The sequence below is a fragment of the Grammomys surdaster genome, unplaced genomic scaffold, assembly GCF_004785775.1.
Source record: "Grammomys surdaster isolate TR1022 unplaced genomic scaffold, NIH_TR_1.0 141, whole genome shotgun sequence".
Lineage (NCBI taxonomy): Eukaryota > Metazoa > Chordata > Mammalia > Rodentia > Muridae > Grammomys > Grammomys surdaster.
The window spans coordinates 9,247,975-9,263,933 of record NW_021604599.1 but is presented as its reverse complement, the minus strand read 5'-3'; the positions used below and the strand labels follow the sequence as shown (position 1 = coordinate 9,263,933).

The window sequence follows — 15,959 nt, the reverse complement described above, 5'->3', positions numbered from 1 at the left end:
TGTGGTGGCGGTGATATTTCTCCACTTCCTGTCTACATGCTCTTTTCCCAGGAAATGACCTTGTGTGGTGTCTTTCCTGAATAACTTTAAAAGTCAAAATAATTTACCCTAACCTTGAAACTGGAAGGGTCCTTCTGAGATTCCCAAAGAACCTTGTAGAAGTATCCGAAACATTAAGGATTAACCACTCGTGAGAATCGGGGTGTTAGTGTCTCACAGAAACAAGAAAGAGCCTTTCATACTCAGAATAAATGGATGGATTTTTAATCAGCAGTGTTGACTGTATGCCCCTGCTGTAGATTCTTTGCTCAGCTATCAAGATGGAAAACAATCCCAGTATTCATCACAGGAAGAAGCACACTGAGTTAATCAGACTCCCAAACCCACACTAATTGTTGACCAAGTAATGCCACAAGATTCAGTTGTTAAGGATCTCTGGCTGATTCCAGTTCTTAAGACTATTTAACACAGTTAATATTTCACAGAGGTGGTTCTTCTAAAGCAGAGTCAGGAATCAGGAACCCTGCAGTTTCGAGTTCTGCCACTGTCTACCTGATAAGATAGACAAGTCTTTTTCTCCACAATTGTGAAGCAAGAGGAAGGAAATGTGCCCTGCAGGAATTGGGAGGAGCCCCTAAAAAGAAAAGGATTTTTTTAAAGTTATGCAAATGAGAGGTTTTAATGGTCTCCGTTTATGGCTTCAAAACAGAGTTAACTTAAAGTAAATGGCACCCAAGGAAGTAGGAACCGTGAGGTTTAGCAAATTACCAAGATGGTGGTGTTTCTGTGTAAGGACCATTGAAAACGGAAACAGATCTTTTGCTAGCTGTGAAATTTTTTGGATGAATTTCTCTCGGTTAATGTGTAGGGTGAAAGAACTTTTAAACATCTCCAAAGTGCTGCATTCCAAACAAGAACGAATTGATACTGTCTCATCCGAGTTTGTCCTTGGACAACGTGGCCTGACATATCGAGGGTTTGTTTAATATATTCACACTGTGTTTATTAAGCACCTCGTCTTTCCATCCATATTCTAGGGTTACCATCAGCAACACAATATGAAAAGATCCGTCTGATCTCACTACTGCGCCGCAGGTTTACAAGTGTCGAGCGCTTCCTTTTGGAACGCCCTTCTGATTGGCTGAGCCAATGCCAGTGACATCAACCAACTTACTTTTGATTGGAAGGCTGGTTGCTGGGACTGTACCGTTTGCAGGAAGTCATTTAACTGTTTGAGGGCTGGGAACCCGAAGGTGAAGTTTTGTTTCGTCCCTAGGGATGGGTGTAACTGCCTAGGAGAGATGCGTTCCCAAGCCACGCCAGCTGGCACGTGGGCCGGGAGGCGTGGGCGCGCGCGCGGTCTGGGTGGCATCTGCGGGGATGCGCAGCCGCTGGTTGCCGGGCTCCGGGCAGTTTCCCTTTTAAATGTCAGCGTTCGGGGCTGGAGGGGCAGCACGCGGCGGCGGAACGGAACGGTCGGATTGGCCGCGCGCCGTAGTTCTAGACGCACCTCTCCACCGAAGGGCCCTTCTGACTGGCAGGGGGAGAAAGTAAACAGAGTTGAATCACCCTCCCCACTGGCCAATTGGAGGGGGCCTGGATTGTGACGTGATGGGATTCTGCGAAATTGTTACTGAGCTGGAGAATGCCGGAGAGGCGCGGCGCGGCAGGACCAGGGGCTCGGCGGCCGTCGGCGGACGCGGGAAGAAGTGTCTCGTAGGCGCGGCGCCCCACTCAACCCCGGCCCCCCTCGTCCACGTACTCGGCTGATGCCCCGGGGCGTCAGCTCGGCGGAGAGGCGGTCGAGGGCGTGCGCCTGGCTCGCAGTTGGCTTTCCCCGTGACTCGGACACGTTTGCAGTCGAATAAACTTGCGACCGCCACGTGTGGCGTCTCTCCAAGGAACCGGCTCAGGAGGAGGGCGCGCCCATCGTGGGATCGCGCGGGGCGCCGGGCAGGGCGGCGGCGACAGCGGCGGAGCCGGCCGCGGCTGCTGCGTGCGGAGGCGCTGCCGGTTACGTAAAGATGAGGGGCTGAGGTCGCCTCGGCGCTCCCGCGAGTCGCAAGCTCCCGCGCCCCCGCCCCCTCGGGTGCGCCGCACCGCGCTCGTCGTCCGAGGCCAGGGCAGGGCTAGCCGAAGCTCCGCAGCCACCGTCAAGTTTGGCCGCACCGCCCGGGCTGCCGTCGCCCGCACCATGTCCGCGGCCGCCTACATGGACTTCGTGGCTGCCCAGTGTCTGGTTTCCATCTCCAACCGCGCCGCCGTGCCGGAGCACGGGGGCGCTCCGGACGCCGAGCGGCTGCGACTACCTGAGCGCGAGGTGACCAAGGAACACGGTGACCCGGGGGACACCTGGAAGGATTATTGCACACTGGTCACCATCGCCAAGAGCTTGTTGGACCTGAACAAATACCGACCCATCCAGACCCCCTCGGTGTGCAGCGACAGTCTGGAGAGTCCCGATGAGGATATAGGATCCGACAGCGACGTGACCACCGAATCTGGGTCGAGTCCTTCCCACAGCCCGGAGGAGAGACAGGATTCTGGCAGCGCGCCCAGCCCGCTCTCCCTCCTCCACTCTGGAGTGGCTTCGAAGGGGAAACACGCCTCCGAAAAGAGGCACAAGTGCCCCTACAGTGGCTGTGGGAAAGTCTATGGAAAATCCTCCCATCTTAAAGCCCATTACAGAGTGCATACAGGTTAGCGGCGTCGCCTCTTCCCCTACTCTGGGCTTAGCTAACCTTTGGCCGGCCGGCATTCCTGGGCGTCCAGGACACCGCACTCGGCCTAGAGGCTGCAAACGTTTTGGAGGAGATGCTGCTTAACTCTTGCACTCCCTCCTTACTTGGCCCCAACCTTTAGGAGCCACCCGAACCCCCCCAACTGCAGCGCTAAGCAAGTGGCTTGCGTGGCTCGGACTGGAGCCGGCCCGCCCCTCCCTTACCCGCCCCGCCCCCGGGACTCCGTACCCTGCTGCTGCGGGGCCGCCCCACCTGGGGAGACGCTGGCCGCAGGGCAGTCAGATGGCGCAGCTTTTATTCCTTTCCCTGGTGTGGTTGCAGCGGAGGGGTCGGCATGGGGGGCGGTGTGGGGTGGGGGAGGCAGAAGCCGCGCTCTCCGTGAATCCTTTTAGGGATGACTAAGGACTCATTTAGCTGGATGGCGGGCTACTTTTCAGGGCTTGCCAAGGTGGTTTTAAATTTGGCTAAGAGTCCCCTGAGAGGTTTAAAATAAAACTGCTTCAGGCTGCAGGGGAGACTGATGAAGGAATGGATGGTGGATTAACTTCTTGACTAGTTAGCTTTCCTAAGGAACGTGATTCAGTGCTGATCTGTTCCCTTGTGACTTATTTGGTCTCACGCCTGAAGCCTAAGGAGAGAGGTGTGGTCTTTGCTGGAGTTCAAGGCCTCTGGGATGAATGTGGGGGCGTTTCTGTTAGCTGTAGGCCAAGCAGCTCACCAATGTGGCTGTAAAGCTCTCTGCTGTATGGAATGAGCTTCAGGGGCTTAGTAGGACCCTGGTCAGCCAGTTCTGGTGGTTCTAGTTAAACATGCATAGGAAAAGGTGAAAAGCGTTCATAACTGGACAAGCGTTGTGATCAGCTAGGGAAGGGTCGTTTGAAACTGTTATTATGATCAGGCAATGGGCCTTACCTTGTCCTGAGACAGCGTGTTTCAGAGGTGGTTGGCATTGTGTACAAAGGTGTTGAGGGGTTTGGTGTGCCGGTTTGGTATTTTGTAGAAGAGGTCCTGAACCTTTGGTTTCAAAATGATACTGGTTGGGATTTTTGGTTTTGTTTGCTTTTGAAAAGACAATGTAGCCACCTCTCCTCCTTATATCCTTTGGAAAGCGAGTCTCTTGGAGGCGGCTGCCAGCACCAGAATAAATCTTAAATTTCCTAGTGATAATGAAAAACTAGGTGCTGTTTGGGATCCACGTCTAGGTTGCCATATGAAACAGAACCTTCGTAAGTCTGTATCTATAAAGCAGTCCGACAGGCCTGTACCCTCAGTGGGGGGTGTGACCTTTAGTAGGGCTCTTGGGGGTGAACAGTGGTATATTAACTCAGCGTGTTCCTCTCCACAGCTGTTGGGCGGGCCTGGACATGTCAGCCATGTTCCCAGGATTCAGTGGCTCAGATGGACACCCACTGCCACCTTGAGGAAAGGCATTTTCTCCTTCAGGAGGGCTGTCCAGTGAATGGTGCAGGTTGGGAGGCCCGCAGTGCCTTCTGGGGCTCAGCAGAAGATACCCAGCATTCTGGGCCATTTCGGCTGAGTGCTTTTCTCGGGCATTTCTAGAAATGGCTGCTCATGTGTGCGTGCATGCGTGCTGCTCTTTAATTCTCCATAAGGCACGTCAGCTCAGCTGTTTCAGGAGACCCTTTCACACAGATCACAGTGGAAAAGGAAATGAAGTAAATGTTCTTCCCATTTTAAAATGCTACAGTCATTCCTTTAGCTCTAGTGGTGTGGTGATTTCAGGGGTCTTATTTCTTTTTGGGGGGCTTGGGGTTGGGGAGTATGGGACTCGGTACTGCTAGTGTGGACAACATCATCAGCCTCTACAGATAATGCCCAAAGTGTTTTGGTGAGGAGGTACGTGCCAAGTTGAGTTTTGGGCGCTTCCTTCTCAGACAGCTTTAGATCATGGTTGGGTGGGGCAAGCAGCTTCCTGATTTTCTCTCTGACGGCTCTTAAATCCAGAAGGTGCTTGGAGACAGCCTTGGATCTTAAGAGCTGAAGTCCTGCCACACCCCCGTGCTTAGCACTGCTCCACACAGTCCCTGGAGAATCGCTCCTGTTCCCTCACTTCCTTATAGAGTCTGGTACAGCTCTGCTTCCATAAACTGGCAGCTTTAGAAGTTGAATCATTTCAATTTTTTTTTTCTGTAATTCATGGAGCGCCTTCCATGATGTCCCGAGGAAGGACACAGTGCAGGTGACTGAGCTAGGCTCCCGGCTTTACCTCTCTGTTTTCCTGAGACCCTACAGCAGGTCTTTGTAATTTGGGGTTTGCAAACTGGAGCCCTGCTGCAGAATTTGCTTTGCAGATTTGTTTGCCGTGGACAGCACAGAGTTTATAAAAATTTCATTAGTTACCAGCATCTAAAAATCAGGATTCTGGCATGAGTCCAGATGTCTAGCTTTTCTGGAAAGATCTGGCAAATAATGGACCCGGATCCTTGCCTAGCAACAATTGGTTTGAACTACTTTTTATCAGGTGGACCTCATTTATTTCTTTTTATTTTTGGTTTTTGGAGACAGTGCCTCGCCATAGAGCTAAGCTGAACTTGAATTTGAGAAGCTTCCCCCATCCTCAGCCCTAAATACCTGAAGGCATGTACACCAGACTTATACTTTTTCTTTGGATTCTCAGAGTGTCTGGCAGAAGGGACTGGCCTAGCATCCTTCATCCTTCAGTTTTGGAATAGAATCTTTGAGTCCCCCGCTGCCCTCCCCGCGCCCCCAGGACTATCCATTCTGGGCAATTCTAATTTGGGTGGACGAGTTACCTTCCAAGGTAGTCAGCTTCTGTCACTATTCTCTGTGGCTTTGGAGTCACTGTCCAAGCAGAGTCTAGTGTTGTTAGATATGTGATATGGCCGATGTAGCACATGCCTTTAATCCTAGCACTCGGGAGGCAGACGCAGATGGATCTCTCTGAGTTCAAGGCCAACCTAGTCTACATAGCAAGCTACTACAGGCCTGCCAGGGTTATATAGTGAGACCCTGTCTCAAACGAAGAAGTGAGATATGACGCCACTTAGAGGGGCTACAGGTGCTCAGTGGCATGCCCAAGGCCCTGGATTCAATTCTTGCCACCCAAACGAAAGCCCAGGAAGTCTAGATTTCAGGACCAGAGCCAGCTGACCCCAAGCCCTAGACTTCCAGGTCTTAGTGGCTGAAGTGTTGTCACCTGGTCCTTTTGATCACTTTTTATGAGTACAAGGAAACCAACCCTGTGTTCTGGTCCTTGAGGGGGTGTACTCTTTGCCACAGTGTTAACGGAATAGATTTCATAAACTGCATCCTTCCTCCCAGATGCGTTTCCAGCTAAACCCGGCTGAGTGGGGAGGGGTGACTTGCCTATGGAACTATTTCTCCACTGTTTTCCCATTCTATGTCTCCTAAAGAGACTTGAGATGATGTTTCTACAAATGCCCACCCTATACTCTACGGTGTCTTAACCCTGAGAGCAGGACTTCTAGAGCTACTTAGGGATTGTGCCCCTATAGAAGGCCACAGATCATTCTAATACATACCTAAGATTGTTTCCATCTTTCAAAGAACCAATTTTTGCACACCTGGGGAAGATGTTAACCCACCCACCCTCTCCAGTGGGAATGTCTAGATCCATTTTCAAGTGCCCTGTGTGGAGAAATATCAATGAATTATAGAGAGGTGAGTGCAGAGCTACATATAGCTTCCCGTTGAAAAGATAGGTCACTGAGTTTGTTGGGTTCTTATGGGTTTGCTTGTGAATTGCAGACAAGGTATACTTCTTGAGTCTTTGGATTATTTGGCCCAGCAGAAATCTCCCTTCGAGATGGAGAACCCACCCTGGTGGCTCTTGTTTGTTCCTAGTCTGGAAGAGAAGGAGCCCCCCTTTATCTCTTAGTTGCCCCATCTCTCTGCCCTAGCACTGACAAAGCAGGGTGGCCTTGGGAGCTTCAGAAGCTGGCAAGGATCCCTGCTTCACAGCATGAGATACAAATGGGGTACAATTACAAAGCACGTGGTTGTTGTTTCCCTGGTTTCCCTCTCAGCGGAGTGTGAGTGGGCCCAGGGTTGGAGGAGGGAGGCACTGGAGGAAGCAGAGCCCTGTGGATGGTAGCATCCCATTGCCTTCAGATACAGTGCTATAACAGAAGGGAAGTACTGGAGGAAGCAGAGCCCTCTAGATGATAGCATCCCATTGCCTTCAGACACAGTGCTATAATGGGAGGGAACGGTGGACTGTTGGACCCCATCCCTGTCTCAGTTGTTGATGCTTAGCCCAAAAACCCAGTCAGTCATTCTGCAGCATCTGTGGGAAACTCCCTAAGTGAACTTCCCAGGGAGAAACATCATAGGGCATACTGGGAAAGTGGCTGACAACGATCTTCCCTAATAAGTTCATTGAGAGGAAAAAAACAGGCAGATGATTTCTCGTGCTCTTTCAGCAGGCCCTAAAACCACAGGACTGTAGCTCTGCTGGGAGCCTGCTTCCCAGCCCATCAGCTTGGTTTCTGGATGCCTTCCGATCATTAGCATTGTTGGTATTGAAAAACAACACCCAGGCTTGTTGTGTTTCTTAGTCTGGTTTTTATTTTCTCTCTTTCTTGCCTTATCTATTCTCAGGGTTGGGGGAGCTAGCTTACAGCTAGAAACCTCCCCCACATCACCCTCCCACCCTGCCATAGTGTTTCTCCAGAAAGCCCAGCGCCCACGGAGGAGCGTAAATTAATGCCTAGTAATTGGTACAAAGGCACTTTCTGTTTCTATGCAACACACGCAAAAGGGAGAGAGGAAAAAAAAGAACCCACAGATGTTAAAAAGGGAAAGAGAGCTCCTCCCAGCAGTGGTCTTGGGTAATCCTGGCTCCCAGTCCACCCCGCTTTTTGTTGGAAGTTAGTCACAGGCCTAAGCCTAGTGCCTTTGGTGGTGGTAGTTGTTGGTCTAAAAAGAATAGACCTTGGAGGTTGGGAGTGACCTTGAAAGGTCATCTCATCCATCATTTTGTCTATAAAAGAGCATGTGCCCACCCCCTGTGATGGGCTTGCAGAAGCATTTGGAGGAACTTGGGAGATTTGGAGGCACACTGCCAGGTTACAAAAGCCCTCTAGCCTTTGCTGGCATGTGACTCTGAGTTTCTGGAATCTTCTAGTGCCTGTAGTTTTCAGTAGAAAATGTTAAAGCCTGTGGCTTTCAGCTTGCTCCTGTGAGTGCTCAGTTCTCCCTCCCTTGTGAGCTCCTGAGGCTTTGAATCTGTGATTAACAAGGTTTTATTTATATTGTTGTTTTAAATCTGTGCCTGCAATGCTGCTTAGAGGAATTAATCAGGTAAAGGGGCTTGGTGAAGTGGCCCAGCCTCTTCCCTTTGATCCCAGCCAACTTCACTTCCTGAAGCAGCTCCAGGCGAAGCTCAGAGACCTTGCTTTCCCCTTCCTGGAAGGCCATGAGTTATTATTTGTCTTGTCTTGGCCTCAAGTAGCCTTCTCAAGTAAGTGGAGGACTAGCAATGATATTGGGAGAATGGCGCCCTCACCAGAGTAGGGGGGGGCTTTTTTTTTAAATTTCTTTTTGGACATTCATTTCCACTTGTTCCTAAACACACACGTTTGTGAGGTGTGTCTTCAAGCCCCTTTTTGTCTCAGCTACCCACTTTTCCCAGGAACACTGGACTTTGGAAGTCTGGTAAGAATTAAGAATCTGGACCTGGAATCCAAAGGTTCCCACCTCATCATCCCAGGCCGGAGCTGGAGGGGTCTTTGAGTGAGTGAATATATTTTCTGGAATTGGGGGGAATGGAACCTGGACCTCCTGAGTGCTGGTAGCACTGTGTCTCAGACCCCTGAAATTATTTTTAAGATGAGATTGAGAATGATCACAACTGAACAGGAGAGTGGAATTCGTCCCTGACTGACCAGATTGAGTCCTATGAAAACAGTGAGGATGGTCGTTTAAATAGATGAAAATAAAACCATGGAAACTTATACCATACAAAACTAATGACTGGGTTTTGAAATGCAGACAGTGCATTGTTGTGTCTTCGGTGAAGTTTAGACAAGTTTTGAAACACCCCTCTTAGAAGAAGTGAATGAATGCCTGAGAGTTGGAGCCACTGTGTAAGTAGGCATAGGGATGCGACTAACCTGGGGATGGTAGACATTTTATTTTTAATTATGTGAAGGTGTGTGTCTGCCTGTATGTATGTGCATGTAAGTGCACATGCCAGCAGAGGCCAGTGTGTCTAATCCTTTGGAGAGGGAGTTACATAGTTTGTTGTGAGCCACTTGGGTTGGATGCTGGGAACGAAACTAAGGTCCTCTGGAAGAGCAGTAAGTGCTCCTAACCACTAAGCCATTTCTCCAGCCTAGATGCTAGACAGGTTAAAATGAAAAGCCTTATACAGATCATTGTGGCTCAGAAAAATGAGAGAAAGGTGGAGGGAATTTCACCATCTGCCCTGTCCAGGGGTTAGCTGTGCTAAGATTGCAGTTAGTGAAGTGGAGGCCCTGGCCCATCAGAGTAGTGACCTCTTAGGAGCTATATCCAAGGTAAGGGGCTTCCAGAAGAGCCTTTACCTTCAGCAGTGAGACAGGGGTACCATGATGGGAGCGTGGGCCTTTAGCATACTCTGCACAGGCCTAACCTAACCCTGACTCCCTAACTCTCATCAGAAAGACTCAGGCAAAGCTTTTATCTCCATGAACCTCAAGTTTCTCACCTGTCAAATGGGGTTTCATAATTATATATTCATGAAGTTATGAGGCCACATTGAGATGAGTCACGTAAAAGATTATGCATGCTAACCTTATGATGGGTATTACTAAAATTAAAAAACTAAATATTTCACATATATATCCCAGACATCCTCGAGAATCTTAGAATTTTTGTTTAGAATTCTAGGTGGACTCAGGATCATTAGATGATGCCGAGCAGCTGTGACAAGTGAAAGTGTGTTAGCTGCTGATGGCCGCTGGGCTTTGTGAGTGCTATCATATTGAACATGTGGCTTACATGCATTTCATTTAAACATCAATCCCATGAGATAGAAACGTGCTGTTTTTCTTATTTAATAGGAGGAATCGGACTAGGTAGTTAACCTAGTCTAAGGTTATGCTGGGATATTCCTACTGTTTCTAGGTCTGAGTTGTATGTGAGGGCTGTTGAGTGCCTTTTTCCCAGTGAGAAGAGATTCTGTATTATGATTCTTGGTTTGGCCCTAAGCCACCATCTTAAGTTGTCGACTTTGTGCCCCAGCTCTGATATGAAGATGGTTTTCATGAGCCTTGGTTAGGAAAGTTGACAAGAGTAACCCTGTCACCTGGAGCCGTTTCCTTCCAACCAGTAAAAAAAAAAAAAAAAAAAAGCAATCTGTCATTATTGTTTTGACTTTTTCTTTTTGTTTGTTTGCTTTTGTTTTTGAGACAGGGTCTGTCTGTAGAGCTCATGCCAGCCTGAAACTCTGTCATCTAGGCTGCTGCCTTTCTGCCTCAGCTTCCAGCCTGCTGAGATTTCAGGCCAGTGCCACTACACCTGCCAGGGGCTGGGTTTGGGATCCATAAATAGGTTGCAAGCAAGAAAGTCCAGACTTGGACTTGCTTAATAGAAAACAGCCTCCGAACTGGGCGTTGTGTCTCACACCTATAATCCCAACACTTGATAGGCTTAGGCTTGAGACGATTGCCACGTGTTAGAGGGCACCCTAGGCTACTTAGCAAAACTTAAAAAAAAAAAATTGATTAAAAATAGAGCTTCAGGTTCAGGAGTTGATGAATGCAGACACTCAGTGCCCCCTGTCTCTATGGCTTTGCCACCTTCTTGCTGGCTCTGGTTTCGTTCATGAGCAGGCTGTCTCTGAATGGTACTAAAATGGCTGCCAAGCAACACCAGACTCACTTCCTGCTAATTCAGCAAAGCCCCACAGAAAGACTGCTTCCCATTCCTAATGATTCCGGCAAACAACCCAGGCTGAAAGCCATGGCTAAGCTTAAGTTGTGTGTCCCTTATGAAGATAGTCACTGTGGCAGGACTGGGTTCCAGTACATCCAAGACTCTCAAGTCTGAAGGTGTGGGCTCAGAGGAAGGACTGGTTGCAAGGGGAAACAAGGTACACTGTTTCTTACCAATAGAGGAGACAGAGCCCAGACAAGGCAAATCGAACAGTGATGTCCACGATAGAGGGAAGACAAGGCAAATCGAACAGCGATGTCCACTTAGGCGTGCAAGCAGGCTGTGCCAAAGAGCAGCATTTATTTTCTCTGCTTTCCTGAACTTAGCAGAAAAGATAGGCCGTGAGCGAATGGACAGAAAGGACCTGGCAGAGAACAGATGATTTCAACATATTTTACAAGTACTCTCACGCTCACAGGCCCTCCTGAGGAGATGATCTGGAAACCAAGACCAAACGTTTCACATGGGACAAGTTTTATCAGCAGCGGTGTGATCTTCAGGGGATGTGATCTGCAGGGTTTTTACACCATCTTCACTCCATAGCATCGAATTCAGTGCTTTAAGGGATGAAATAAACCACATTTATGTGAGCATTTATTATTTCAGGTGCTATTTACTAGAGGTCTGTGTAGAGATGAACCGTTTATATGGTAGCTCCTACTGAGACCCCAAAATCCTTTCAGTGTGCACAGTACTCAACAGAAACACCACAACAAATACAAGAAACGGAAAATAGAGCTTTAAAAAAAAACACACATCAACGTGACTTAAATTCCTGGGCTGCCGTAATTCCATTGTAGTTTTTATATCATTACAGTTTCAAAGACAATAGCAGAATAAAACCGGACGTGAAGTGCATGCCTCTAATCTGAGCATTTGGGGAGGGCTAGGCAGGAGGAATGAATTCTGAGAGCTTCCAAGGCCAGCCTGGGCCACTTGTTCAGATCTGGGGTGGGGGTGGGAGGGTCGCTTCATGTTGGGAGAGCTCAGACCTATCCGTCATAGTTTCTGGTGATGAACACTGAGCCAGGGGATTCTCTAACTCATTTTGTTGCAGGAATGAGTGGTTCGGTGGAGTGAGACTCTGCCACCACAGCCATACCCCGGTACCAGCAACGAGAAGTCCCCAGAAGGGAAGCTGGAGTCAAATGATGGCATAGCATTGCCTGTCTGTCACTTTTAGTCCTCATCTGTCACAGCCTAGCTAGTTGGTAAGAGTGGGCATAGTTAATGAGACCCAAGCACCCTCCCGCCCTCCATTTCTGCTGTTGGAGGAACACTCTATCTTGGCAGTATAAGCGTTCTTAGTCACTTCTCTGTTTAGGGTCAGTGAGTTTTTAAAGATAGGATTCTGCAGCCACACTAGCCTCAAACTCATGGTGATCTTTCTGCCTCAGCCTCCCAAGTGCTGGAATTATAGTAATGGCTTGTTAACACATTAAATTGTATTATCTTTCTGAGGTAAAGCTCCAAACAGCCATGCTAATTTGGGATCCCTTGCTTTTTTTCCCTGAGTGATATCTGGAATAGCAAGCTCACAGGTTGCTCTGGCGTCATGAAGGGTCGTCCAGTGGAAAGCCGTCCTGCAGCTTGGTGGTCTCCACTGGCTGCCACACACCCAGTAAATGCCACATCCGATGCTGAAGAGTGAGGTTCTGGGCACTGTGACATTGTTTTCCTCTGGTGGCACTTAGTCCTTTCTCGGCCCATTTGGAAGGGAGGAAACCCAGGTCTTCACAGAGGCATGTCCCACTTGCCCACAACAACAGTCCAGCTCCTCGGGTGCCATTCCGGTAGGACCTTCCTAACCTGGGCTTCCACAAGTTTCACTTGTGGTCTGGTGAGGCTGGGAGATGACAGCCTTTCCTGAGCATTTCCTGGTCTGACTTTAAAAGGAAATGAGGAGCTCTGGCGCTCCCTAGAGACCTGTAACATCTGCACAGATGTGGTGACTGTTCTGCGAACCCCATTCAGATCTCATAAGCCCATCGTAGGTTGAAAATAATGGAGCGAGAAGAGAAGACCCGTGAAAACCTCAAAACTCAGCAGCACAGCCCACTATGGACTGCAGGGCTTCATCCGTGATGGTGGCTGGCTTTGTGCCCAGGAAAAGATCAAAATTCCAAGTACAGTCTGTACTGAGGCCTGTTGCTTCTGCGCTTTTCACAAAGGTGACCAAGCAGAGGTCAGGGTCTTGGAGGCGCTAGCAAATCCAGAGAGAGTACGCTTAAGGTGCATGCATATCTTTTTGTTTATTGAGACAGGGCTTCATGTAGCCCAGGCTAGTCTTAAATTTATTAGGCTACCAAAGATGACTTTGAACTTTCTCCTCCTACCTCAGCCTCTCAATCAGGTACTGGAATGTCAGATGTGTGCTACAGCTCCTGGTTTGGTATTCTATCTACATTAAAAACAAGCAAAACAAGGCACTCCCCCCAAAAAAATCACTTAGAAATGAAAGTTGGGGCCGGGCAGCAGTGTCGCACGCCTTTAATCCCAGCACTTGGGAGGCAGAGGCAGGCGGATTTCTGAGTTCGAGGCCAGCCTGGTCTACAGAGTGAGTTCCAGGACAGCCAAGGCTATTCAGAGAAACCCTGTCTCAAAAAAACAAAAAACAAACAAACAAAAAAGAAGAAGAAGGAAGGAAAGCAGGGAGGGAGGAGGGAGAGAGAGCATAGGCTGGTTTTAGTCATAAAACTATTATAGTACATTCCAATAGAGCAAAGAAAATATTGTTTAAAGTACAAGGAAAAAATCATGGTGTGGGAAATATCACTTCCTGTGCTCTGTGCTATCAAACACATTGTATGATTCTTTTGTTTGTTTTTTGTTTTGTTTTTTTCCTGACAGGGTTTCTCTGACTTAAACAATGCCTTCTAGTGAAGTGTACCAAGAGGCAGCCCTTTCGTGTGTGTGTGTGTGTGTGTGTGTGTGTGTGTGTGTGTGTGTGTGTATTTGAGGTTCATAGTTTGCCTCTGAATTGGTTTTAGAATTTCTGAGATGAGGCCTCGAGACTCAGTTCCTACTGTGCTGAGTACCTAAAGCCTCAAGAACCTTGTCTGTCATCTTTCCTTGGAGTTTCAGGGGGGCCTGTGTGTTTCTCACAGATCTATTGAGCGTGGGGTTCATGCAAGCAGTAGCAGGCATGTTTATCCCACAGATACCAAATGGCTGGCATGAGGTATGCCCTGAGACAGACCTGTTTCCTTTTAAGAACCTACACTGGTGCACAAGCTGCTTTCCTTCCCATAGGGACCCGACGGCAACATCTCACATCAAAGCAACACAGCAAACATAAAAATATCGAAACTACCAAGGCTGCAGGAGAGAGATGGAGCAGGTGGTACTCGGATGGGTAGATGGGGGGAAGGGGAGCAGGATTGCTTCTTCAGAGGCTGCCAGGCATCCTCCTCCATCCTTCAGAACATCTTTGGGTGTGGCAATACTTCCGGTAAGCAAGAGGCTTTTCTTGTCTTGATTTTTGAGTCCAGGGTTCACGGAAGCAATTTATGCAGGGGAAGGTGGAATTCTGTCTGGGATGTTCACAAGTTGTGCTATGTTGGATTTGCACTTGCGAACACTGGAGAATGGAGGTGCTTGCTCTGCCCTGCAGATCCACGGCTGGTGGAAGGAAGGTGGCAGTGGACAGCCAGGGATGTGAGCAGGTCTTTGTGGGACCCACCACGTCAAGCACTATGATTGAGGCTGTGTTCTTGGACTGACCCACTTCCTGGGAAGGATGGCAGTAGTTGGACAGCCCTGCTAATGCAGGGCATAACACACCACTCAGGAGGAGGGGTGCCTTTGGTCTGTTCTTGTTAGGGCTGTTTCTAGGTCATTAAAAAGGAGGAGAAGGGGTGAGGGATGGGTGAGAAGACAGATGTAGATCCTGAACGGTTTTTCACTAATGAGTTGTTTGAGTCGGAAACAGCAACTTCTTTCTTGTCTTCAACACCTAGAGTACCCACTAATTCCTCCATAGAAAGTACAAATCTCTGCTCCCACAGAACACATTGTCTTGAGTGGGTTTTTGTTTTGTCTTAAGACATCTCATCATATGGTTCTCCCTGGCTGTCCTAGAGTTCACTCTATAAGCTGGCCTTAGATTCCTAAATCCACCTGGCTTTTTTTTTTTCTTTCTTTTATTTTGGTTTAATTTTTTTATTTTATAATTTAAAAAAGATTCTTTTTTTCCATAATAATAATTTATTTATTTTTATTCACTTTACATCACAATCGCACCCCCTCCCTTCTCTTCTCCCAGCCCCACACTTGAAATCTCTAGCCCACTACCCTCTTCGGCCTGTACTGGAGCCTGCTGCTTCTGCACTTTCACAAAGATGGCTGAGCAGAGCTATTGAAGGTCAGGGGGCATGTGCACGCCAAGGAGGTGCTAGCAAATCCAGAGGGAGGAAGCTTAAAGTACATAGCTTTTGTCTTGGGTACCATCCTATCCTGAGACTTCTAGTCCCAGCAGGACTAAGCCCATCATCTCCCACTGAGACCCAGCCAGGCAGTCCAGGTAGGGGAAAGGGATCCAGTGGCAGGCAACAGAATCAGAAACAGTACCTGCTCCAATTGTTAGAGAACCCAAGTGAAGACCAAGGTGCAAGAGTCTCACTATGTAGCCTAGCCTGGCCTCAAACTATCCTCCTGTCTCAGCTACCCAAATGCTGATTTATAGGCGTGTACCACTGTGAGCAGCCTTGGGATGCTTGATAATCTGTGGAATCACTTAAGCTCAAATGCAGCATTACTTTCAGTAAGTTTATATATTCACATAAGGACAGATTAGTTTTTGAAACAATGCCTTCACATAACGCAGTCTGGCCTTGAATTTACTGGGTAAACCAGAATGGCTTTGGATTTGTAAGCCTCCTGTTGTAGCTTACAAAATGCTAAGGGCATGGGTAGGTGTCACCGTGCTCATCTCTTTTAAATATTAGATAACTTTCTATCTCTATCACATTTGTGTTTCCCTATCGGCATCTGGACACGAGAACCCTGGAGAATGGAGACGGTTGCTCCTTTTCTGCCTCTGCTGACCTCAAGCGCTCTAGGTCGCCCTTTAAAGATGAGCTTGAATTTCTAACCTTCCTGCCTCTGTCTCTGAAATGCTGAGAGTACAAGTGTGTACTTGGTTTATGTGGTTCTGGAGGTCAAGCCCTAGGGTTTCTGCATGCTGAGCAAGCAGGTGCTCTTCTACCAAGTGAGCTGCAGCACACCCCCGGCTTCCTCCTCTTTCTCTTTTTCCTCCTTCCTTCCTCCTTCCCTCCCTCCCTCCCTCCCTCCCTCCCT

The 15,959-nt window shown here is 48.5% G+C and overlaps 1 protein-coding gene across 1 annotated transcript in view; it reads left to right on the top strand.

Moving 5' to 3' along the window:
• The first annotated feature begins 2,171 nt into the window (after nt 1-2,171).
• The window catches only part of Klf9 (Kruppel like factor 9), a 22,089-nt gene continuing 8,301 nt past the window's right edge, over nt 2,172-15,959 (top strand). Inside the window, exon 1 of the mRNA XM_028764092.1 lies at nt 2,172-2,699. Within this exon, the coding sequence (XP_028619925.1) occupies nt 2,195-2,699 (505 nt within the window). The 5' untranslated portion in view covers nt 2,172-2,194. The remainder of the gene's footprint in view (nt 2,700-15,959) is intronic.